Genomic DNA, 23,935 nt, shown 5'->3' with positions numbered 1-23,935 from the left:
GACCAAATTGAAAAATGGACTTCACAGTTAAATAAAGCACATTAAAACACACAAAATTGATATAAACTTCATCTCATTTGGACATTTCCATAAAAAGTTATGAGGTTTCAAAGTTCAACCTTTAAAAATGGAAATTTTGTAATTAAATTAACAAAATTACCATGGATGCCCCTGGCTCTAGTTCAATCCTTTTGACTGAGCAAATGGACTCAGAAAATTCTGAAATTTGGAACAAAAATCTTTAACATATACATCTTTGAGTTTGTGAAATAAAATATGCACATCATACACATAAATTTTGAGAAAATAAATCAAAAGGAACTGAAATAATAAGCTCAAATGTGCTCTTTATAGACATAATCTATTTCAGTCCAAACCAATGCCTTGCTATACTCAAATAACTTTGAAATGGTCTAAATGATCTCTCTAAATGACCAATTGAGCTTTGAACCCTCTGCACCAACCTCTGGTACCAATTTGGTACTGAAACTGAAACCACAAAACTCAAATCATGCTCAAAACTTCTTTAAATGTGAAATTGATGCTTATAATGTCTTTTGTAACCTCACACAATCTCGAATGACCAATTAATTGAAAGAAATCATGAAAGAATCAACCAAAACCTGATCTGAGACTCAATCGGTACTGATAAGTACTGTAGATGTCTATTCCGCCGCCTCTGATGGCCGCTGACGGCCGACAATGGTACCAATCAACTCCTGACAGCCTCACGATCACAACCATGCCCTTGGCCGACGCTGCCGTGGCCTAGATCGGCCGGACTGAGTTTGTCAGAGAAGAAACCTATCGAGAAAACCCTTTTGCACAAATATTAAAGCTAGAGCACAGATCTTAAAGCAATCCCTGTGATCAATGAACCAAATTCAAACATCCAACGGCTCCTGATAACATGGGACCTTCCTGTCAGTGATTCAAATGAATTTAAATAACATGGCACCAATCTTAAAGCTCAGATAAATGGCATCAATAATCCTGCGCAATCATTAATGATCCAATACACATCTCAAAGGCCCAAAAACCCAAATCTCAAAGCCTATTTAATTAAATAATCTCTGCACATATCTCAAAGCCCAATGATCCAAATCCAATGGCTTGCACACATCTCAAAGCCCAGAAACCCAAATCTTGATGCTCAGCACAAATCTTAAAGTCCACATGTGACCAGAAGATCCCCTTTTGCATATAAACCCCTCTGTTTATTTAAAATATGCAGAGAACCCCCTATAAATTTACAAAGAGGCCCTTGTCATTATAAAACCTTCTCAAACAAGCCCTTAAAGCCCCATTTTACAATCCAGACCCTATTAAAAGCCCAAATTACAGTCTCAGGTCCTCCAGAAATTACAAATAAGTCCCTAGAAACATAAAATCTTTACAAATAAGTCATTTCAAGTCCTTTTTGACCATAACTTTTTCATACTAAGTCCAAATCAACTCAAATCAGTCCCGAATGAACCCAAATTCAATCCTCTATAATTCCAAACAATATTTGAACATATACATGTCTTAGCCATAATTTTAAATGACCAAAATGCCCCTCTCTTGACATATTTTATGAATAAAAATATAAAAAATGATATTTAAATTCTCCTTTCAAATTAAAAACACATAAATGATATTTCTCATGCATATTCTCATGTCTTAAATATAAAATTCGTGTTTTCGTGCACACATCATGGTAACTGACCCATAAATAAATCCAAAGTCAAATGAGAACCAACCCGTGACCAAAATAAACAATACATGAGCCCCTTTTAGCCCCATTATTCAGTTCACAGCCCATAGGCACAAATCCCGGAATGCATGAGGTGTTCAGTCTGACTCGAAAGGTCTTTCTGATGTAATTAACGGCGGGGGCTTGCGCCCGTCGGGAGTTAAACGTCCTCACAATCGAAAATAATAAAACCTCCGACAACTGATCATGAACGTAGGTTGTCACAAGGGGTGAACCAGAAGGAATGCAGAAAGAAATACCCAGTGGATGTCTCCCCTGAGTTCGGTGACCTGCTCATGGACCAAAGCACTGAACCCAGCTGGGAGCATTTCCACTCACCCACACAAGTAAAAACCGCACCGTTAGCTAACCTGACGCCGTGCAACTTTCTGCGCACTACAGGTTTTGGCACGCCCGGTGGGACATACTTCTCCTCACATGTTCGGGATCCGATACAAATATAAAAGGAACTATACCCAAGCAACCAATGACTTTCAAATTCCCAAAGCAACAAGTCGTTGGATCGCTTGGGTGAAGTCTCATCCTTTTATATTTGTTATCGCTGCCTATGAATTGAATAATCGGGCTAAACTCATGTATACCAAACTGGTTCTCATGGAATACAAAATTGACTAATGAAGTTTCAAGTTTGTTTGCTTGCAGGATGTCGATGACAATGAACTACCTCGCGGCAACAACCAACCAGCTGACTGCCTTTCCTGACAATGGAGAGATGATGTTTTTCAGGGCTTTTGCAGTCCCCACCTCTGAAATACTCAAGTTTGCCACACCTGTTCCCATGATTGAGCAGACTGAGTAAGAAACTCTCGGGTCTATAACCGAGGAGGAAGCTGAAGTGGAAGACAAGGTGTGCTACTACCTCACCCCCAAAGGAATGGATGGTCAGACCTTTGCCCTTCCCTCCAAGACCAGACGCGCAAGAAGGCGCGTTCAAAAGAAACTGACCCGGGTCAACCATGCCACGACCCCGGTCAACAAGAAGAGATCCCTTCAATCCTACAAAAATGAACTGGTAGCTGAACCGACTCTCCCTACCCATAATTCCTTCTCCTCTGAGAATTGTGAAAAAGAACTCTTCCACTGCACACATACGTGTAGCGGGGGAGATCCCTCAAACAGTCTCCTACATACATAGACTAGGGAGAATGACCTCAAACCCCAACCCTAAAACGGTTGAAGATACTACCATAACAGCCATACACAAGGCTCATAAGCAATTCCGCACTCTGAAGCAGCGCAGAAGTCGATACTATACTTCTCCTGCTCCCAAAACTTCTACACCAGTTGATGCCAAGGCTAAGCTGACCTACCCAGTACAAATACTGGGGAGACCTAAACCCAATGCTCCAATCCGTGAGCCGGGGGCACCCAAAAGTGCCCAACCATCTGTGTTTACGAGGCTTTCCTTCCCAGCCAAAGGGCTGGGGGCATTTGAAGGCGCCTCGTCATCTTCCATATCAACCTCAAAGCTGGAGGCACCCGATGGTGCCTCTTTAAAACCAAGGCTCCGCAGAGAAATGCGGGCCGACACCTCTCAACATGCCTATAATGAGGGATCATATCAAACCCCTCAGAAAATGAAATCAACCCGTGTACATGATCGGCTGGGGGCACGGATTAACCCGTGTCCAACTCAAAGAAGTCTGACAATTATTGCACCAAACGCTGCCCATAAGAAGCGTAGGGTTATGGCAACACCCTCTAACTCAGACAATGAAGCATCCGTCTATATGATAACCATACAAGAAGATCCTGCAGGAGAAGAAGGATCTCTTGATCAAAACCCTAACCCTGTCACATATGCAGTCGGTGACGGGCCAAGTACTGAGAGGGAAGATTCAAATGACCCTCCTGTTCAAAGTAGAGGCAGAGATCCTGTTATCCTGTCAACCGAAGGACGCCTTGATGGCTCTGTCCAAGGTTTCAATAACGCTGTGGTTACTTCACCGCATGGAAGTCAACGAGACACCATGACAGCTCAAGCATTAGAGCAAATGACCATGTTTAACCAAATGCAAGCTGAGCTCCAAAGCATGAGAGCTGAACTACATCAATCCCGCGAAAGGGAAAGGAAAATGGCAATTATCCTTCGTGGGAGGGGCCCGTCTGAGCCAGGGCTTGATGACCTGATAATAAATCAAAACGGGCCTAAGGTTCACTGGGAAGATCAGAGACAACCGTCTCCTCCTAGAATCACCATGGAAGAAATTCAGGAAATGATAAGCCAACAAATGCGGATGATGGGGATAGCCAATGACACACCCCAATACCAAGTAGGGAAACCATATCCCCCTGCTTTTGATATACCCAGATATCCACCGACGTATTCTGTCCCTCTTTTCACCAAATTCTCGGGTGATGGTGTCAATGACCTTAACCCTAAACAACATATCAACCACTACATGATTCAATGTGGAGATTCGGCAAGGAACCCAGCATTCCTCTGTCGACATTTTTCTAGGAGTCTGTCTGGACCAGCTTTTGACTGGTATGATCATTATTCTATAAAAGACCTGCAAGGCCCAATAGAACATTATTTCTCTCCAATCTGAATAGAATGTTATGATGAACAATCTTTCTTGTTTGGTTTTTAGGGATATAAAATGTGCTAACATATTAGTTCATGCAAATGGATCGGTGAAGCTCGCTGCTTTTGGGTTAGCAAAAAAGGTTTTGGGCACTTTATAACTACATGTTGCCGATCGACTATATGTATTAAGCTATTGATTGCTAAATATAAATGATGTTGATTAAGTACGTGATTATTTTATTTAATTATTCAAACTCAGATGACTGAGATTAACATCCTGAAGTCAACCAAAGGAAGTTTATATTGGATGGCTCCGGAGGTAATTTTTGCCTTTTGAGTTTGTAAAGTTGGAAATATTGGAAAATATTTTTGTTTCATTCATATCAGATATTCTCCTGTAGCTCTTCAACTTTTTTTGAATTAGTAAAAAATAAAAACAAATATCAGAGCTGATGCAGATAATCTTTTTTGTAATTGAGTTATTTTTCTTTGTTTTTATTTTAAGTTTGTAAACCCTAAAAAAAGCTTATGGGTTATGAGTTATTTTTCTTTGTTTTACTGTTTTACTTATGCTTTTGTATGTTTTTGTTGGATTTTACTAGTTTTATTTTATTCAGCAGACCCCAATATATTTTTTTATTTTCTTCTATATTTCTTTGAGCGTACTAGCCTGGGACCAACAATTTTTAACCAATAGATAGAATATTTTTTTCATTTAATATATACAAGTTGTTGTGATATCACTGATAATATGTTGATGAGCTCATATTAGGAACTTAGGCTGTTGGGCCATATATGTCTTAAATAACTTGTTCAAATCATGTCTGATAACAACTGTACAATTGTAGAAATACCCTTGAGTTAAAACAATCTTTCATCTAGTAGCAAGAGACAACATTTTATGTGTAAGAGGATGTGAGCTCGTAATCTGGATAAGAGATCTTTTATGAACATTAAATAAAAATTGATAGGTTATAGATCTCCACCTTTCTATATTAAAAAAATTAAAAATTAAAAACCCTTGATTTACCCCTGCTCAAATTGTACATTTTTTTTTTTTTTATCTTTTTCACTGTCTAAAGCCCCTGGGCAGTGGAATTATTGTTAAATTCCAAATGTGAAGCTGTTAAAATCATTTTCCATTTTCATTATTTCAGAACTTGAGAGACAGATAATGCAATTCATCGGGCAAAAAATGTATTCTCATGTGATTCGTAGTTCTGATCAAATTAATCATTTCACTTCGGATCTCATTTACTCAGGAAATCAGTGTACCCCTTTATCCAGCTCAATGAGTCTGTATTGGGCCCAACAATGCGATCTAATGCGGCTCATATGGGCCTCAACTTACAACAATCTACTTATTTCTGGCCCAATACACCCATATGGGCCCATATATGACAGAGAAAATGAACCATGCTGCAGTTGTTGCAATTTATCTAAAAACTAATGTGTTATTTTTCTTTGCTAATTGTATATTCCGACATTTAAACCCATAGCTATGGGCCTGCTACGAGCTCTATTTTTTACAACTGTTGGTTAGGAAGACGACTGCTGCATTGCTAAAGATAAAGTCGATTGTCCCATAAATATCACATTCCAGATAAAATTGCCGGAGGGAGTGAATTTCTTGGTACCCGATCGACAAAGCTGCATCGGTAGAAAACTGAGAGATCGGAGCCGACTCTGAGGGCTACAACTTGGTGCTTGCTGGGACCGGCAGGTTTGTCTATGTCTCTTAGAAAAAGCATGCATATTAGTGGAGCTTCTTTTGTCAGTGCTGTGACTTACATTTTGTTGTATTACAACCGCCACAGAAAATCAGACGAAAGCGTTTAACTTTCAACACCAATATTCTAAGGTTTTACAAGTTTTAGAAGATTATGCTTTAAAAGTAAGTATTCAATAATTCTAATTCTGATTATATATTAAGAGTACATGTGACTCTCTCTATATGGTCATTTTACTACAATTTTTTTGTGATTTAATCCAAAACTTAGGATTCGTAAAATTTCCACCAATCCATGCGATTTAACACCAACCAAAATTTGGATCGGGTCAGAATTTTTTTCTTTTATAAATTACTTATTAACAAATAGAAAAATAGATATAGTGTATTGAAATTTTGATGTACTATAAGGACTGGGAGAAGTGAAACCGATTCGAAGTTTGGATCGGGATTAATAGTCCGTATTTAAATATTTTTCAGGTTGGATTTTTCATACCCAACATTTTCCTCAAATTGTTGCTTAGTGTGTTGGTGCAGAAAAAAATAAAAAATGTTTTGGTTAGTATAACATCATTGTCATTTCAGCTTATATAACACCAACTTCGAAACCTATCGAATCGACTTCAAATGGTGAATCCAAACCGTTCTACTTCATTAGTTATGCATTTACATGCAAAATTTATAATATTTCAAATTTTTTTAGTATCAAATCAAACTGTTAAATGTGTGGATTTTTAAGTTAATTTTAATACATTCAATTTTCAACATCTTTTACCACGTTATTTGATACTAAAATAATTTGAAAATTTTTTTTTTGCATGTAAACACATCACTCATAAAGTAAATTATTTTGAACTAAATTAGTCGTTTGAAGTTTATTTAATCAATTTTGAAGTTAGTGTCAGATGACACGAAGGTCATACTATCCGGACTCTTTATTTATAATAATTTGTATAAGTAAAAAAAATTCTGATCTGATCAAAATTTTATTTGTGTGTGTCGCCGCTGAAAAAAAAATATCTTGAAATAAATTAGGACTAAGGATAGTTAAATAAGACAAATGACAAATTTACCCTCCTACTATACTTACTAATTTCTTTAAAAACAAAAAGCTGAAGACGGACACCTGTCTTATAAAAAAATTTATAAAAATGAGATCCAAAGTCTTCTGCGAGTCTCCTATTATATTCCACCAACAATTTTAGATCAATGGGTCTAGGCGGAGTGATTTCCAATCTTCACTCGTTGGGCTGAATTGAAGAAATTGATGAGAATTCTCGAGGGGATAAGGCCACGCAACTCTCTTGAGCAGAGGGAGATCACTGACCGTATTACATTTCACGCAACTCTCTTGAGCTCCTTGAACCAGTGCTTCACTGACTATTTATCTATGTTGAAGGATAAGCACTGGTTTAAGGACTCAAGACAGTTGCGTGCAATACCGAGGATGTATTGGATGAGTACCACTATCAAGTCTTTCGGGCACAAGTTGAGGAAGGAAATGCTTCACCAGATTCTTGTAAAAGGAAGCTAATTCAGGTAACTAAGATAACTGTAAAAGTGAGGTTTTGTGGTCTAGAGTCAGGGTCACTTAGATAACTGTAAAAGTGAGGTTCATTCCTCACATTTCATGGGGAACTGAGAATTAAAATGAGGAGCAAGGAGCAATTTGGTCGACGTTGTTACCAGAATTGGCTTCTTGAGTGTTTGTTTCTTTGCATACTTTAATTCATGTTATTTGTTTGAGCTGGATGTGCCAGTTACAAAGGTTGATTAGATTCATGTTGCTCTGTTAGGCACAGTTGAAGTTTGGTCTAGACTGTGTGAACATACAAAACTGAAGGCTCAATGTTTACCTAGAAGGAAATGGTAAGCAATTTTCATTTTCTTAATAGAATTCATCATACTGCCTTTTAGTAATTAGTGGTATGCTGGTAAATGTAGGCAAGTGATGTGCTACTAGTAGAGCTGCTACAGAAAGACAACTTGCCAGAGACTCCTTTCTTGTTGCAATTGGAACAATTTCCAGATACTCAAAACAAAAATCTATTTTTTCTTTGTTCTCTCTGTGTGATGCCTTTTTATGGCATATGGGCTGTGAACTCTTTGAATTGTACTGTAAATGTGTGATGTTAAGCCCTTTCTGTGATTGTCAATTTGTGACTGTGCCTTCGCATTTCACTACCACTCAAAACTGTGTCCTCCTATTTCTCATTGGGTTTTACACTAAATACACTTAACCAACCCTTACTCCATGGTTGGGATTCAATTGTTTGATAATTTGTTATTTCATTAAGCTTGCCTTGATTTGATTGAATATGAGGGAAAAATAAAATTGAATTTTTGCATGTCCCATCTTGAAATGTTCAGTCTTGAGTCGATTGAGCTTTCTAGTTTTCTACTATGTAATTGAGTGCATGTAATTGGATTTATCCTTATTTTTAATACTTTACACTGGTACTGCTCGGTACCAGTGCTTGTCCTTGATGCGGTTGATTTGAGGAGGGTTCTGGTACTCTGGTCACACTGGTAAGAAAATATTGCATTGGAGGTACAATTCTTATGAGTTGAAAATTAGAGCTTGTCAGAAGGACCTTACCGCAAATACTTGAGGGCCAGCTTGTTGACAGTCCTCAACAGGTTGGTTCAGTACATCAGGTGTTCTCAAACTAGATACTAGGGTATATTTATTGCTTTAAAACATAGAATCAAAAATTCACAAAATGGAGGCTCAAAGTTTAAATTATAACAATGCTGATTGGTGTTAGAGGTAAATTTAAATAATGGAATAAGCTTTTAATTTTTACAGTTGGAATTAAAGAGATTGAGCTTTCAGAAATCAGAATTAGTGGTCATGAGAAACTAATACCATGTTTCTGTTCCTGAACCTGATTTCTCCTTTTTCTTATGCCAGTGTATTAGAAATATTTTCTGTTGCTCAATTCCTTTGTTTTTGGTGTCAATCCCTATCTCTAATTCTCTAATTCTCTGTACCTCATTCTTTTTTCTCCTTCTCAGAATGTAAAAATGGTACTGAAATTGGGATCTGATGACAGTGATGAATGCGGCTATGTTAAGGCTTTGGTTCAAATAATAAACTGATTTTTTCATAGATACATATATTTTTTTCCCTCTACACTTGTGTTCCTTTCAGGAGATTCAAAACCAATTTTCAGTCTATATTTAATATCTGGATGTTCTTAAAAATAGTGCTCCTTAGATCCAAGAATTGTACATAAGCAATCCTACCTGACTTGAAAATAGTGAACAGGTTATGCTGGAAAGATGCACGCTGGTAAAACCCATGATAGTTAATGGTAAAATTGAGTTCTTTTGCAGATCGATCATTTTAGTGATGGTGACAATCTTGTACCTTGAATAAGAGCAGTTAGAAATAAAAAAAGAAAAAAGGAACACAAAGTTGCCATGCCAGCGTGCAATTGATTATTATGAAGCCCATGGGATTTCAATTGAATATATAGTCTCAAGTATTTCCAGAATATTAACCCATGAAAACCCAAAGCGCTAAACGCAGTGCAAAATTAATACAGGGTCTTTGAAATGAGAAATAGTCAATTAATCAAAGAGGTGGTGCCGTTTCTAACATTAAACACATTTGGAACATTATATGTCTCTTTATGACTTAAAGAAAACGCTCATTAATTATCCCGACAAATCAATTTGTTTATTAGAAGTTAAAAATTGAAAAAATTCCACACATCATAATTGTCAACAAAAATAACAAAATGGAATTTGCTACAAAGTTGATAGGATCGATTTAAGATTTGAGGCAAACGTAATATATTTTAGTAGTGAAAGAGAGAACACTCTATAACAGAAAATAACTTTTATTATCAATATAAGCACACCACTTATCTTTTTGTATCGATCTAGTTATAGGATCATTAGACCTTAGCCCCAATATAGGTGGCTTAGTAGTAGGATTATTTTCGATTACTATCTTTTGGTGGACAATTAAACGTTGAACCTTTTGTTTTTGTTTCATCAAGGCTTATTTTGTGACTGTGATTGTGCTTAGTGACAGGGACTTTAGTTTGCATTCATGTAATTAAACTCTTATGTTTCATATATGAAACGGACTCTTGAGGCCTTTCATAAAAAAAAAAATTAATATTTTATTTTACTCTTTTACATCCAAAAGACTAGTAGGAACTTTTTACACACTCCACTAACACTAAATAACATTTAAAGCACTCATTAACCCTCTCTATTTCTTATACACATTTTTCATATTTCAAGACAACCTAGAAGACCACAGCATGCATCTAGAATTTCAATTCGTTTATGACAATTCTAGAGAGTTCCAACCATTAACTAATACATTTGACTAAAATTAAGTTTATTAATTTCTAACAAAAGTTTAGGAACCATTTATTTAATGATGTGCTACAGTAGTTTCGAAATCATGGGTTCGATGGTGCTGTTGCTTAGTGTCTTGAAAACATACGGCGTGTTCGGCACACGTGACGACACACATGCCTCAGAACTCGACACAACACGGCATGGTCTGTTAGACGAGCTGTGTTCTAACATGTACGTGCCATGTCCATAGACATGTTGTGTTCAAATTTTGTGAAATCAACATGTATAAATACGGCAGGCCTTGACACTCGCCTAGTTTTTTATTAATTCATCCAATTCTCACCTCAATTGTACTGAAAAAAAAATGAAAAAAAAAATCAGGTCGGTTATAAAAAATTAATTTTTTTTTTTAAATTACAACAAAGGTAATTTTTTTTTTTACTTATCTTCTAGAAAATTTTCCATTCTTTTTTATACATTATTAAATTATTTTTAACTATTTTTTAGCAAAATTTCAGAAAAGGTAAAATACCGACACGGCACACCTAAACACCAACACAACACTTGTAAACATGTCTTACCAAAATGTTCCGTGCCAATACCCGTGTTCCTCCTCGTTGCCGGTACTGTGCGGCACGGCATGAAACTTTATTAAACATAAGAAGCACCAGTATAATATCTCATCTGAACACTTGCAATCTTAATTTAAATTGTGGCTATCAACAGTTGTCAGTCCTCCACATGTTGTTGCACTGCACATGAGAACCTGACAGAAACACAAATTTTAACCTAGCTAGCATGCTAATCCTGTATTAGCTTGAATTTCAGTTGATATATCATATATGTCAGCATTAAAAGAAATTGAGCTTTCTGGAAAGAGGGCCAAAGTCAAAGAGGTTAGGTGCAACAGATCGATCTCGATTTGTTTTATCTGGAATTAATTACACTACCCCTTTTTTATTCTTGAATTTTGCGGTATCATGCAGATATCAGAGAAAGTAGAAGGTTGTTCCAACTTCCAACAAAGGATGTGATCAACTCAGCCTTTATAGATCCTATTACGTGCGAAAAGGTCCTTGATATTTTCTAAGAAACCAAAGTATATATTTATGAAAACCAAGTGGTATCTGTAAGCACACATGTAATTTTAGGAATTTTGCAAAACAAATACTAATTGTGGATCTTCTATGCCCGTTGCTTAAATACATCGGTGTACTCATACATGTGGTTTCCATATGCAGCCTAGAAACAAAATCCGCATAACATCACTGTATATTATTTTTTGTACGAATTAGTCACCAAATATAAATGCATATACAGTCGTATTTTAAAATACTTATTTCTACCGTGCATACAACAAATACACTTAAAATAATTTGTTTTTCTTACTTGATCTTTTTTTGTTACAGATTCAATCAGAGATGAAATTGAATTTGTACCTCTCAGATTGCAATGTCATAACTCATATCGGCACGGAGGGTAGCCTCTAATTTCAAAATCTCAACACATGAAAACTCAAACCGCTAAAAGCAGTGCAAAATTGATACATAGACTCTGAAAAAAAAATAGTCATTAATAAAAGAGGTGGTGGATTAATGTTTCTTCCATAAAACACAATTGACACATTATGATATGTTGCCCATGTCTTTTGCAAAATGGAGCCAACTACCGCTGGATATATATATTTATTTTCAACCTACTCCTCCAATATGAGGATAAGAAATTTCCTTGGCACCACACATGGATAAGAAAGTTCAGGAACAATAACTCTGAAATTCTTGCTTTTTCTGAATCCAACCGTCCAAATTTTCTTGTGCGATTCAGAACAGCTGATTTTTCTATTCATGCATCTTGAAACAATTCGACGGCTGAATTCGAAAAAGCAGAAATTTCAGAGTATTGCGCACAATCAATCGAATTTTGCCGACACACTTTATGAGGGTAGTTGGCTCTTTCCCATGTCTTTTACAATGATTTGCAATTTTACAATATGCTAATACTGTTACTTATATTGAACTTTTTTATGAAGTAAAATTAATTCAGATTGAAATACCTAATAAAATAACAGTTATATGTCGAAAAATAGAAAGGACAAAATTCATAATTGATTTTATCCAACACCTGTCTTATAAAAGAAATGTAAAAATGCATATATTTTTGGAGTTTTGACTCGACTCCCAGTCTTCTTCTCCCTGTCTCCGACTCACCCCAATAATTCAATTAGTTTATCTACCTTCTCTCTTTGGATAATTTCAAATCAACACAAGAGGAGACTTTTGCAGTTTTAGATCGATGGGTTTGGGTGGAGCGATTTCCAACCTTCTTTCTTTGGGCGCCAAATTGCTGCCTGCTGTCATCGCATCTGCACAAGCTCCGTCTTCTTCCTCCTCTCCTCCAGTAGATCAAAACCACCAAATTGAAGCTGAATTGAAGAAATTTGTGAGGATGCTGGAGCGGATCAAGGTCATGTTGTACGATGCAGAGCAGAGGGAGATCACAGACTTATCAGTCAAGCTCTGGTTGAAGGAGCTCAAGGGAGTTGCTTATGATGCAGAAGACGTACTGGGTTAGTACCACTATGAAGTCTTACGGGCGCAAGTTGAGGCAAGAGATGCTTCTCCATCAGATTCTCGTAAAAGGAAGCTAATTCAGGTAACTTATTTAATTTCCCTAAGATATATGTAGATGTATAAACGTCTTAATTAGTGTTATAGTATATGGAATTGCTAATGAAGTTCAAGACAAAATGAATGTAATTTCTAATTCCCTTGTTGATGTGAAATGCCAAGCCTGTGTCAGTGTCTGTCAACCTAGTCAAGTCGATTTGTTAGAAATATGACATGTAGCTTTTACCATAGAAGGAAAAAATGGAATCGGAATCGGGATCAGTCCTAGCCGATTCTGATTTGGAATCGGCTAATTCGGCTTAGAAAATCAAACTTTTTTTGCCAGAAGTTTGTTTTACAATAAAAAAAATGGAAACTCGGTTTTTTTTATCAGAAACTTATTTTTACTAAAAAATTAAAAAAATGATAAAAAATAATTTATTAACAATTTATGTTTAGACAAATAATTACATTCAAATAATCCACTAATACCATATTACACTAGCAAATCGTATTTGTAGGAAAAGTTAGAATATATTTGTTTCAATAAAATAGGTAACATCTAATGAGCAAATAATATATTTTTTAGACCGATAAACAACAAAATTTAGTTAATTTAAAATTAATAAGATAAACATAGATTAAATGATAATATATTTGGTCTTTATTTCGTATGAAATAGGTACCGTAGAAAATTTATATTTGATAATAGGTAAAATCTTATTTTAATTATGATTGGGACTGATTTACAAAATCTAAAATGAGACAGCTGGGACCATAGTAGGAATTATCGGTATTGGGATTGGGATCGGTCCCGGCCAATACCGATACGGGATCGGGGTATCGGTTCAGGATTAGAGGTTTTTTTTTTCTTTATGATTTGTTACATGAGGATCAGCTCAGGATCGGATTGGGGTCGGCCGATCATTCTCTTTTTCATTTTTTTTTAAAATTCTTTGTGTTTTTCCCTCAAATCTCACCTAGAGTTTGAAGAATTGGCTCCAAACGTCGAGAATCCGTCGAGGAAATCGGTCCAAAATCTGATTGCCGTCATCCGATTCCGTTGATTTTTCCTTCCATGGTTTTTACATAATAGTCTCATTGCTAATTAAGTACGAGGTACTAGCTAGACATATGGCGTGCTATAGGAAATATTGCAAATTCATATAAACCAAATTGCAAACGTGTAACATATAACTAGTATTATCTGTGCAAATGCACATTATACTAGGTAATACACTCTCAAGGTAATGATAACTTTCCAGGTACCGTACGGCATGCTAGATCAAATTCAGCAAATAAGGAGCAGATTTGATGAGATTACGAATGATCGGATAGCACTTCAATTTTCAGAGGGAGATGGGCCCAGGCATTGCAACAACGAATTGCAAATAGCTCCAATGAGCCACTTTGTAGTTGAGTCGAATATCTTTGGTCGAGAGAAGGAAAAGGAGAAGCTGATTGATTTGTTGTCCTATGAATGTGATGTTGTTTCGGTGGTGACTATTGTTGGCATGGGGGGCATTGGTAAAACAACCCTTGCACAACTTGCCTATAATGATCAAAGAATACGCCAAAGATTTGATAAATTTGGATGGATATGTGTATCAGAGGATTTTAATGTTGAAAGGCTCACCAAGGAAACCCTGGAGTCTATTACAGGAAATGGGTGTAGTCTTACAAATTTGAGTGCTTTGCAAGAGAAAATTCACAAGGAGATAAGTAGGAAAAGGGTACTTTTGGTTCTTGATGATGTATGGAATGAGAAGAAGAGTCTTTGGGATTCATTTAGGGCTCCTTTTATGTCAGCAACATTTGTAAAAATCCTAGTTACTACAAGGAACGAACCTGTCGCACAAATCATTCAAACAGAGCCAACATTCAACCTTAGTTCTTTGCCAGTTCAACAGTGTTGGCAATTGTTCAAACATTATGCTTTTGGTGGAGTAGAACATAATAAGAACCCAAAGTTGGTAGAAATTGGAAAGCAAATCATGAACAAGTGTGGAATGTTGCCCCTGGCTGTGAAGTCAATTGCTAGCCTTTTGAGGCATGAGGGTGAGGAAGAGAATTGGAGAGATATATTAGAAAGTGAGATATGGGAGTCTGATGTTAAGAGTGAGATATTTTCACCTCTTCAAATAAGCTATGCACACCTTCCCACACACTTGAAGTCCTGTTTTCTCTATTGTTCCAGTTTTCCCAAAAATTACTGCTACCATGTAGAATATTTGGTGAAATTATGGATGTACCAGGGTTTTATTGAGTGTAAAGGAAACAAGACTGCAGAAAAGATTGGTTTTGAATATGCACAACAGTTATGCCAAAGGACCTTGTTTGAAAGAGAAGACATATATGAGGGGGATGATTTCAAAATGTTCAAGTTGCATGATATATTTCATGATTTAGCACGACATAATTCGGAGAATGCTTGCTATTCAATTGAGGCTAGTAAGATCCCAATTTTTCCTAATGTACTATACAACTTGTATATAGCTAATTATGTGAACGTAATATATCCTATTCCATCTGAGCAGTTCACTGCTCTGCGGACACTCATTATAGGATTTTCTGTCAAAAATGTTTTAAGTAGTTTTGACATTTCAATGGCACCAAAGTTAAGATCTCTTGAAATAACCGGAGACCATAATTGGAAATTAGAATCTCTCTCCTCTGTTGGTAATTTGAAACATCTTCGTTATCTTTCACTTAGTCATCTGTTCCTCGAAATGCTGCCTGAATGCATATGCTCCCTTTACAGCTTGCAAAATCTAACTCTTAAGTATAGTCGTTTCAAAGAGTTGCCAACAAAAATAGGAAATCTAATTAGCTTGGAATATATGTTAGTTCATGGTTGTTTTTACCTCGCATTGTTGCCTGAGTCCATTTGTCAACTCAAGGCCTTGAAGAAACTATGTCTTATTGATTGCACCCTACTGAAAGAGCTTCCTATTGACATGGGGAGCCTTTATAATTTGCAAACCCTGGAAATCATTAATACCGGGGTCAGTTGTTTACCACCTAGCTTGAGCAAATTTGTAGGAATTAAATTACTAAAGGTAAATCTCATATGTGAGACAATAGGATGGTTGAAGGATTTTCCCGATCTGGGAGGTTCTCTTTGTCTAAGTAATTTGAATGAGATTTCCAATTTAAGGGATGTCCAATGTGCTAACCTTGTGGGTATGCATAACTTGGAGCAACTAAGGCTATCCTGGGATCGGAGTTGTTGGGACACAAGGCATATAGATGGCAGTGTATTAGAGTTGATCATCACAAGTGGTCAGAACATATTTCTTGAACGTCAAAGTAGTGTTTCGGTAATGGTTTGTCTCCAGCCTCATCCTAATCTTAAAAAGCTAGAAATAAGGAATTACAGTGACATTAAATTTCCAGACTGGATTGTTATGGCACATTCTGGGAGCTCAAGGTTGGGGTTGGCAAACCTTACTTCACTCACAAGTTTGAAGATCTCTAACTGTTTGAAATTGCAAGTATTGGATGATGAGTTGCTTCCAGTACAACCATGCAAAGTTGAGGTTTCTAAATGCCCTGAGTTAAGGCAGTGGTGCATGCAACATGGAATAAACTACCAGGTAATTCATACTTCCTACTTTTCTATAATATTGTTGTTAGATAATTGATGAGAATGCAATCACCAACTTTCATAGCTTTATTTCGATAATATTGTTGTTAGATAGTCCAACCCCAAACCCATCCCTTTATCTGTTTCGCTCTCTCTACCCCTCTTGCCCCTTTCTGTGGCGTGGCCCCTCCGCTGCACCACCTCCTGCCCCTCCCATGAAAGCGCTGCACGTTGCTGCTCTCTCTCCTCTATGTGCTCTCACAGCAGCCATAGCTGGAGAGGACACTAGTGGAGAATCATGAAACAGGAACGGTCAAAAACCTTTAACAGGAACGGACCTACGTTCGTTCCTGACCCAGGGGACACTGATAGTACCTCTAATTAGGATCGGTTGTATAGCCGTTCCTATTTGTACAAACAGGAACGGTCGTTTAATAAAAAACCGTTCCTATTTGTACAAACAGGAACGGTCGTTTAATAAAAAGCCGTTCCTATTTGTACAAACAGGAACAGTCGTTTAATAAATAGCCGTTCCTAAATTAAAATTTAATTTAAAAAAATAAATTTATTATTTGGCCATTTTTGCAGGCCTATAAAACAGAAATTAGAATATGTAACAATCATATTAAACAATCTGAGAAAAAAGATCAACACATACTTCAAATTAAACAAGCTCAAGTTCACCAAATTTACAATAACGGTTTAATTTCAAAATCATATCATATTAATTACGGTTTAATTTCAAAATCAATCACGACATCGACTAAGTTAAAGGGGTGAAGTGAGAGACGACCTGAATAAAGGGGCAAAGTGATTTCTCCCTCTGGTGCTAAGGGTCGTGTGATGCGCCTAGTGTTGCGAGAGGGAGGGGTCGAGGTGCGATGCGCCTAGTGTCCCTTTGCCAGATCAAGACACGCTACTTATTCTTTTCAGATCTGATCAATCAAACCATAAGAGGAGAGGGGGCCTTCTGGAAGAGGAGTTAGTCATACACGAAGGAAAGAGAGAACGGGTAGGGTTTGAGAGGCGAAGGACTAAAGAAGAGAGATGGAGAGGCGCAGAGGAGGCGTCGAGATGGAGAGGTGCGCGGAGGTGAGCGGCCTTGGAGTTTTAGCCCTAAAATTGTTTTCAAAATTATTTTCTGTCTACACGCGGGACTTGGGGTTTTAGCCAAATTACAAACAATCATGAACGGTCGTTTATAAACAAGCGTTCCTGATAGTTGACAATCAGGAACGGTTGTTTATAAATGACCGTTCCTGAACTATCAGGAACGCTTGTTTATAAACGACCGTTCCTGATACCTATTTTTAAGATCGCCCTTTAACTTTGCCCGTTCCTGAAAGATATCAGTAACGCGTTTTTGGTTGTCCGACCCTGATGTGCCGTTACTAAAAGTGCATTCTCCACTAGTGGGAGAGAAAAGAGGGATGGGCTTGCGATGGCAACAGGAGCCGGAGGCCGAAGGGGGTGCAGCAGAGGGGCAAGAGGGGGCAGTGTCATGGCGGGCGGGGGGATGAGAGGGGTGATGAATGTGAAATTGAGAAAGGGATAGTCTCCGGAATCATGCTGGAAAATGGAAAGGGATTGAGGTATGATATATTGGGGCATAAAAATAACGAGAAATTTTAATCTTCTTTTTATTAATTGTGAATTGGTTTACCAATAATTAATTATAATTCTTTAATAATTCTTTTACTATGTAGCTGTTCACCGCATCTTGGAAATTAAATAAAAAAAAAAAAATCGAACACCTCCTCTTTGTAATATTTGTTAAAATTAAAAATTAGATTACCTATTAGTGCTCTCTCTCTCTCTCTGGATGCATTTATTTTCTATTTAATAAGAAATTAAATAAAAAAAATCGACGTGGTATTTTACTCATGTATGCACCGCCTCGCTAAATATATATAAATATCCGGCTAATATGACATCAGTGTTATTTCAGCTGTTGTGACAATATATATTCAAACTCTATCAAATAGGCTTCAAATAACGAATCCGTACAAACCGATCTACCTTATGAGTGAAATTTGCATGCAAAGTTTATAAAATTTTCTAATTCATTTCATATTTCTTACGAAGTCAAGCGGTCAAAAATTAAAGAAGATTTTTAAGTTAATTTTAATGCATTCAATTTTCATTATTTTTTGATCGCTTGACATCACAATAAATGATTTTGACTATTTATAATTTTGCTTGTAAATGGATCGGTCGTACGATAGATTGGTTTGAACGGATTGGATTTATTGTTTGCAGTCTATTTGAAAGATTTTGAAGTCAGTGTCACCTACGGGCACTTATGGGAGTCTAATGTTAGCTATGAGATGTTTCCATCTCTTCAGATAGGCTATGCATGTCTTTCCACATACCTAAAGTCTTATTTTTTATATTGTTTGATGTTTCCTAAAGGTAAATGATGACGACTCCTTGAGCCCTACCACTGAGACCATGTTCAGGGTTTCACCTAATGAAGAGTTTGAGAGATTGATCTCATCCTGGTTGAAGGGGGAGCTACTCGGATGTGGGTCCTTGGGCAGAGTGTATGAGGCGATTGACCAGTAAGTCTGTATATTAACTTTTCTTCTTTAGATAATACAAATGAAGTTGCTTCTATTTCTATATTTATATAAACATGGTCAGGCTTGGGAAACTCTGTCCTAGCGCAGTACCAACACGGGAACAAAATGTGAAAATTACTTCGCTGAATATATTAGGCTTGGTAGCAAAGGAACTTCTAAGTGTCGACTAGAGACTTAATCACTAATTGTATTTTTACACTTTATTTTATCCCTATATACAGTAGAGGATTTTTCTTTGCGGTTAAAGAGATGTTGATTGATCAAGGGACCAATCGGGAAAGTATCGCACAATTGGAACAGGTCGGTATAAGATTTTAAATTTCAAATGGAAATACAATATGTAATTGACCTTTTATATATTCTCAACTTGCAAGCCTGAGATGTGCTGTGCTTTTTCTAATTTCAGGAACTTGCTCTTTTGAGTCAGTTTGAGCATGAGAATATAGTTCAATACTACAGATCCGACAAGGTAAAATACAGATTGTTTCTATTTTGTATGTTCTACAATGGTGCAATGTTCGAGGAAATTTTTAAATTAACTGGTGTTGTTATACCAGGAGGAAACAATATTGTACATCTTTCTAGAACTGATGACACAAGGTAATGTTGCATCATTATACAAGAAGTACCATCTACAAGATACACACGTATCGGTGTACACAAGGCAGATACTATGCGGGTTGGTGTATCTTCATGAAAGGAACATAATTCACGGGTAACAAAATTAAAATTAGTGTCAAAATTTTAAAAAATTATTTATATTCTATATCTTTATTTTGATCTCCTCTTGGCTAGTGGCCGCTCTCTATATATACTAAATAATTACTCTATATATAAGACCAGCAAGTCCCAATAGAACATTATTTCTCTTTGATCTGTATAGAATGTTATGAACAATCTTTCTTGTTTGGTTTTAGGAATATAAAATGTGCTAATATATTGGTTCATGAAAATCAATCGGTGAAGCTCGCCGATTTTGGGTTAGCAGAAAAGGTTTGTGGACACTTTATAACTATCATGTTTCCGATCAATTATCTATATTGAACTATTGATTGCAAAATATAAATGACGTTAAGAACGTGATTATTTTGTTTAATTATTAAAACTCAGATGATCAAGATGAACATGCTGAAGTTGTCCGAAACAAATGTATATTGGATGGCTCCGGAGGTGATTTTTGCCTTTTGAGTTTGAAAAGTTGGAAATATTGGAAAATATTTTTGTTTCATTCATACCAGATATTCCCCTGTAGCTCTTAGCCTTTTCTCTAATTATTAAAAACAAATGCCAGAGCTGATGCAGATAATCTTTTTTGTAATTGAGTTCTCTTTCTTTGTTTTTATTTTAAGGTTGTAAACCCTAAAAAAGCTTATGGGCTATCGGCAGACATCTGGAGCTTGGGTTGCACTGTACTTGAAATGTTAACCTGCCAGATTCCTTATCCTAATATTGAATGGGTAAGAACAATCTTTTCTCACACCAAATCTCATTCCCTATCTGTTTTATGTTTTGTGTTCTTTTTTTCTAAAAGTAATTCACAGAGCTGCCAGACAGACATCATGTAATTTGCTAGTCATTTTTATGTTCGCAGACACATGCTATCATCAAGATAGGAAGTGGAGAGCAACCACTGATACCGAATTATCTGTCAAGAGAAGCACAAGATTTCATCATGCAATGTGTCAGAGTGAACCCTGATGACCGCCCATCGGCAGTACAGCTGTTAGAGCATCCATTTGTAAAGATACCTCAGCCACTCTGCTGTTCTCCTCCTCCCTCTCAATCCTCTCCATCTCAAAATGATGATGACATGTTGAGCCCTACCACTGAGACCATGTTCAGGGTTTCACCTAATGAAAGTTTAAGAGAAGGATGAAGTCTTGGATGAGGGGCTGCCCACTACTCTGAGGTGATTACCAAGTATGTCTGTATTTTAACATTTCTTCTTTAGATAATATAAATGAAGTTGCATCTATTTCTATATTTATATCATCCTAGTTAGGTATGGGAAAGTTTGTCCTAGCACATGATACGGGTCATTACCAACTCCACACCAATTAATGCTGAACAAAATGTGAAAATTACTTTCCTGACAATATTAGGCTTGGTAGCAAATAAACATTTAAGTGTGGACTACAGACTCAATCACTAATTGTGTTTTTTTACATTTTATTTTATCACTCTATATAGTGAAGGACTTTTCCTTGTGGTTAAAGAGGTGTTGATTGGTCAAGGGACCGACACTCATTAAAGTATCACACAATTGAAGCAGATCGGTATAAAAATTTGAATTTTAAAATGGAGATATATGTAATTGACGTTTTATATATTCTCAATTTGCAACCCTCAGATGTGCTCTGCTTTTCTAATTTCAGGAGATCGTTTTTTTTGAGTCAGTTTGAGCATGAAAATATAGTTCAATACGATGGAACCGACGAGGTAAATTTTAGATTGTTTCTATTTTGTATGTTCTGCAATTGTGCAATGTTCGAGGAAATTTTTAAATTGACTGGTGTTGTTATACCAGGAGGAAACAAAATTGCACATTTTCTAGAACTGGTGACGGAAGGCTCTCTAGCATCATTGTACCAAAAGTACCATGTACAAGATACGCACGTATCGGTGTACACAAGGCAGATACTATGCTGGTTTGTGTATCTTCATGAAAGGAACATAATTCACGGGTAACAAAATTAAAATTTTTCTTACAATTTAAAAAAATTGATTTATATTCTATATCTTTAGATTGATCCCCTCTTGGGTAGGGGCTTTTAATTTGGGTAGTGGTCACTCACCATACTAAATAATTACTCTATATATAAGACCAGCAAGTCCCAATAGAACATTATTTCTCTTTGATCTGTATAGAATGTTATGAACAATCTTTCTTGTTTGGTTTTAGGAATATAAAATGTGCTAATATATTGGTTCATGAAAATCAATCGGTGACGCTCGCCGATTTTGGGTTAGCAAAAAAAGTTTGTGGACACTCTATATACATCATGTTACAAATTTTCTGTATTGAACTATTGATGGCAAAATATATATGATGTTGATCAAGTACGTTATTATTTTATTTAATTATTCAAACTCAGATGACCGAGATTAACATCCTGAAGTCAACCAAAGGAATTGTATATTGGATGGCTCCAGAGGTAATTTTTTCCTTTTGAGTCAAAAAGTTGGGAAATATTGGAAGTGTCTGTTCTTTAAATCTTTTTGTTTTCTTGAATTAATAAAAACAAATGCCAGAGCTGATGCAGAAATCTTTTGTGTAATTGAGTTCTCCTTCTTTGTTTTTATTTTCAGGTTGTAAAACCTACGAAAGCTTACGGGCTAAAATCAGACATCTGGAGCTTGGGTTGCACTGTACTAGAAATGTTAACCCGCCAGATACCTTATCGTAATATTAAATGGGTAAGAACAATCTTTTCGCACACTCTGTCTCATACACTCTCTGTTTTTTGTTTTGTGTTCTTTTTTTCTAAAAGTAATTCACACTGTTTCTGTACAGACATCATGCTAGTCATTTTTTTTATGTGTAGACACAAGCTTTCTTCAAGATAGGAAGGGGCGAGCAACCACCGATACCTAATCATCTGTCAATAGAAGCACAGGATTTCATCACACAATGCGTCAGAGTGAATCCTGATGAGCGCCCATCGGCAGTACAGCTGTTTGAGCATCCATTTGTAAAGATACCTCTGCCACTCCTCTGTTTTACTGCATCTCAATCCTCTCCTTCTCAAACTGATTCCTGGACCTAAAAAAAAGAAAAAAAGAAATGTATGATACAATTATTGTTACTTAACTTCGTCATTCACCAGGTAGATATCATTGCTCAAGTCAGGCATAATGATATCATACAATTCTGAATGACAGAAAAGTTTCCTAACTTTATATATCGACAAGAATTTTTAGACTGGATTTCGATGCTGTGACATCCAGTGACGGAAAAGTTTCCTAACTTTATATATCACACACGGCCTTAGTCACAAGACCAAGGATTGATTCTTTACAATTAGTAATTGTTTGATTGTTATTTTTTTTAGTTTATTTTAATAATTTGAGAAGATAAATTATATTTTCATTTCTTTAATGTCACAACTTTTGTTGTTATCTTTTTTTTTTTGTTACCTTTTGTGGGAATTCTTATTCTGGGTGGTAGCAAAGATGGATTCTTTTCTAACTGCTACATTGAGATTTCTTTGTGGTAGCAAAGATCAGCCCATCAGGGGAAGAAACTTAAGTGTGTCTCAGTTCTGATTATCTTTTTGTAATGTAGTACTAATGTATAGTCAATCCATTATACTTGAATACATGATGCCTCCACAATATAATGGATACATGCATTCAGTGGCGGTCTCTTACACAGATGGCCTGGCCAGCCTGTTTCGTTTGGGCCTTCAATTGTACCAATATAATATAATGGCTTCATGCAGTATTCAAGTTTAGCTTCTTCTGCAGCACAATTGAGTTAATCTATATTCTAACTGCCAAATTATATGCGTTTAGGGACCGACTTCTCATCAGCAAGTAATTCAAAGTTAGCAATTTAGTTTTTCTTTTCTTTTTTATATGCAGTTCAATATTATTTTTTAATTTGCACCAAACTTGATCAATTAATAGTAAATTTACGCGACAAAAACATAATCTAAATATTTTTTTTTTGACAAATTATAATGTCGATTGTCATAGTTATTAAGTAAATTAATTTAATGGAAATACATTCATGACATATTCAAAACCATAATTTTATCAAAATTAATAAAAAAACAAATAAAAGAGAGAACTGATATATATATCTTCTAGTTGCAAAGAGA

General features: G+C 36.2%; 3 protein-coding genes across 4 annotated transcripts in view; all 3 read left to right on the top strand.

Annotated features, from left to right (window-relative positions):
* The window catches only part of LOC144554688 (putative disease resistance protein At3g14460), a 48,354-nt gene extending 29,177 nt beyond the window's left edge, over positions 1-19,177 (top strand). Inside the window, exon 6 of one of the 2 annotated variants that reach the window (XM_078303009.1) lies at positions 19,071-19,177. The gene's annotated coding sequence lies outside the window, so the exon portion shown is untranslated. Of the gene's footprint in view, positions 1-7,959; positions 8,006-19,070 lie in introns of those variants that run through there. The other variant, XM_078303010.1, reaches the window with a different exon arrangement.
* Positions 4,332-22,897, top strand: LOC144554691 (mitogen-activated protein kinase kinase kinase 1-like). The gene is made up of 4 exons (XM_078303014.1): positions 4,332-4,426; positions 4,546-4,605; positions 22,422-22,529; positions 22,658-22,897. The coding sequence occupies exons 2-4, from the start codon at positions 4,546-4,548 to the stop codon at positions 22,877-22,879; spliced, it is 390 nt and encodes a 129-aa protein (XP_078159140.1). The 5' UTR covers positions 4,332-4,426; the 3' UTR covers positions 22,880-22,897.
* Positions 12,623-20,988, top strand: LOC144554378 (disease resistance protein RGA2-like). Its single transcript, XM_078302700.1, has 11 exons — positions 12,623-12,990; positions 14,210-16,540; positions 17,877-18,026; positions 18,943-19,091; positions 19,334-19,412; positions 19,519-19,581; positions 19,670-19,827; positions 20,030-20,105; positions 20,223-20,282; positions 20,462-20,569; positions 20,704-20,988. Exons 2-11 carry the CDS (start codon positions 14,222-14,224, stop codon positions 20,986-20,988), a joined length of 3,447 nt encoding a protein of 1,148 aa, XP_078158826.1. The 5' UTR covers positions 12,623-12,990; positions 14,210-14,221.
* Positions 22,898-23,935: the final 1,038 nt, after the last annotated feature.

This window comes from Carex rostrata, chromosome 5, assembly GCF_964058835.1.
Source record: "Carex rostrata chromosome 5, lpCarRost1.2, whole genome shotgun sequence".
Classification (NCBI taxonomy): domain Eukaryota; kingdom Viridiplantae; phylum Streptophyta; class Magnoliopsida; order Poales; family Cyperaceae; genus Carex; species Carex rostrata.
Note: the sequence above shows the minus strand (reverse complement) of the source record. Positions and strands in the feature narration are given on the sequence as shown.

Bases quoted from the DNA above. Each gene is read 5' to 3' on its own strand.
- LOC144554691 (XM_078303014.1), top strand. From the start codon at position 4,546: ATGACTGAGATTAACATCCTGAAGTCAACCAAAGGAAGTTTATATTGG. The intron at 4,606-22,421 runs GTAATTTTTGCC...TTTTATTTTCAG, and splicing joins TATATTGGATGGCTCCGGAG to GTTGTAAAACCTACGAAAGC. The intron at 22,530-22,657 runs GTAAGAACAATC...TTTTATGTGTAG, and splicing joins CTTATCGTAATATTAAATGG to ACACAAGCTTTCTTCAAGAT.
- LOC144554378 (XM_078302700.1), top strand. From the start codon at position 14,222: ATGCTAGATCAAATTCAGCAAATAAGGAGCAGATTTGATGAGATTACG. The intron at 18,027-18,942 runs GTGTCATGGCGG...TGTTTCCTAAAG, and splicing joins CAGAGGGGCAAGAGGGGGCA to GTAAATGATGACGACTCCTT. The intron at 20,106-20,222 runs GTTTGTGGACAC...ATTAAAACTCAG, and splicing joins ATTTTGGGTTAGCAGAAAAG to ATGATCAAGATGAACATGCT.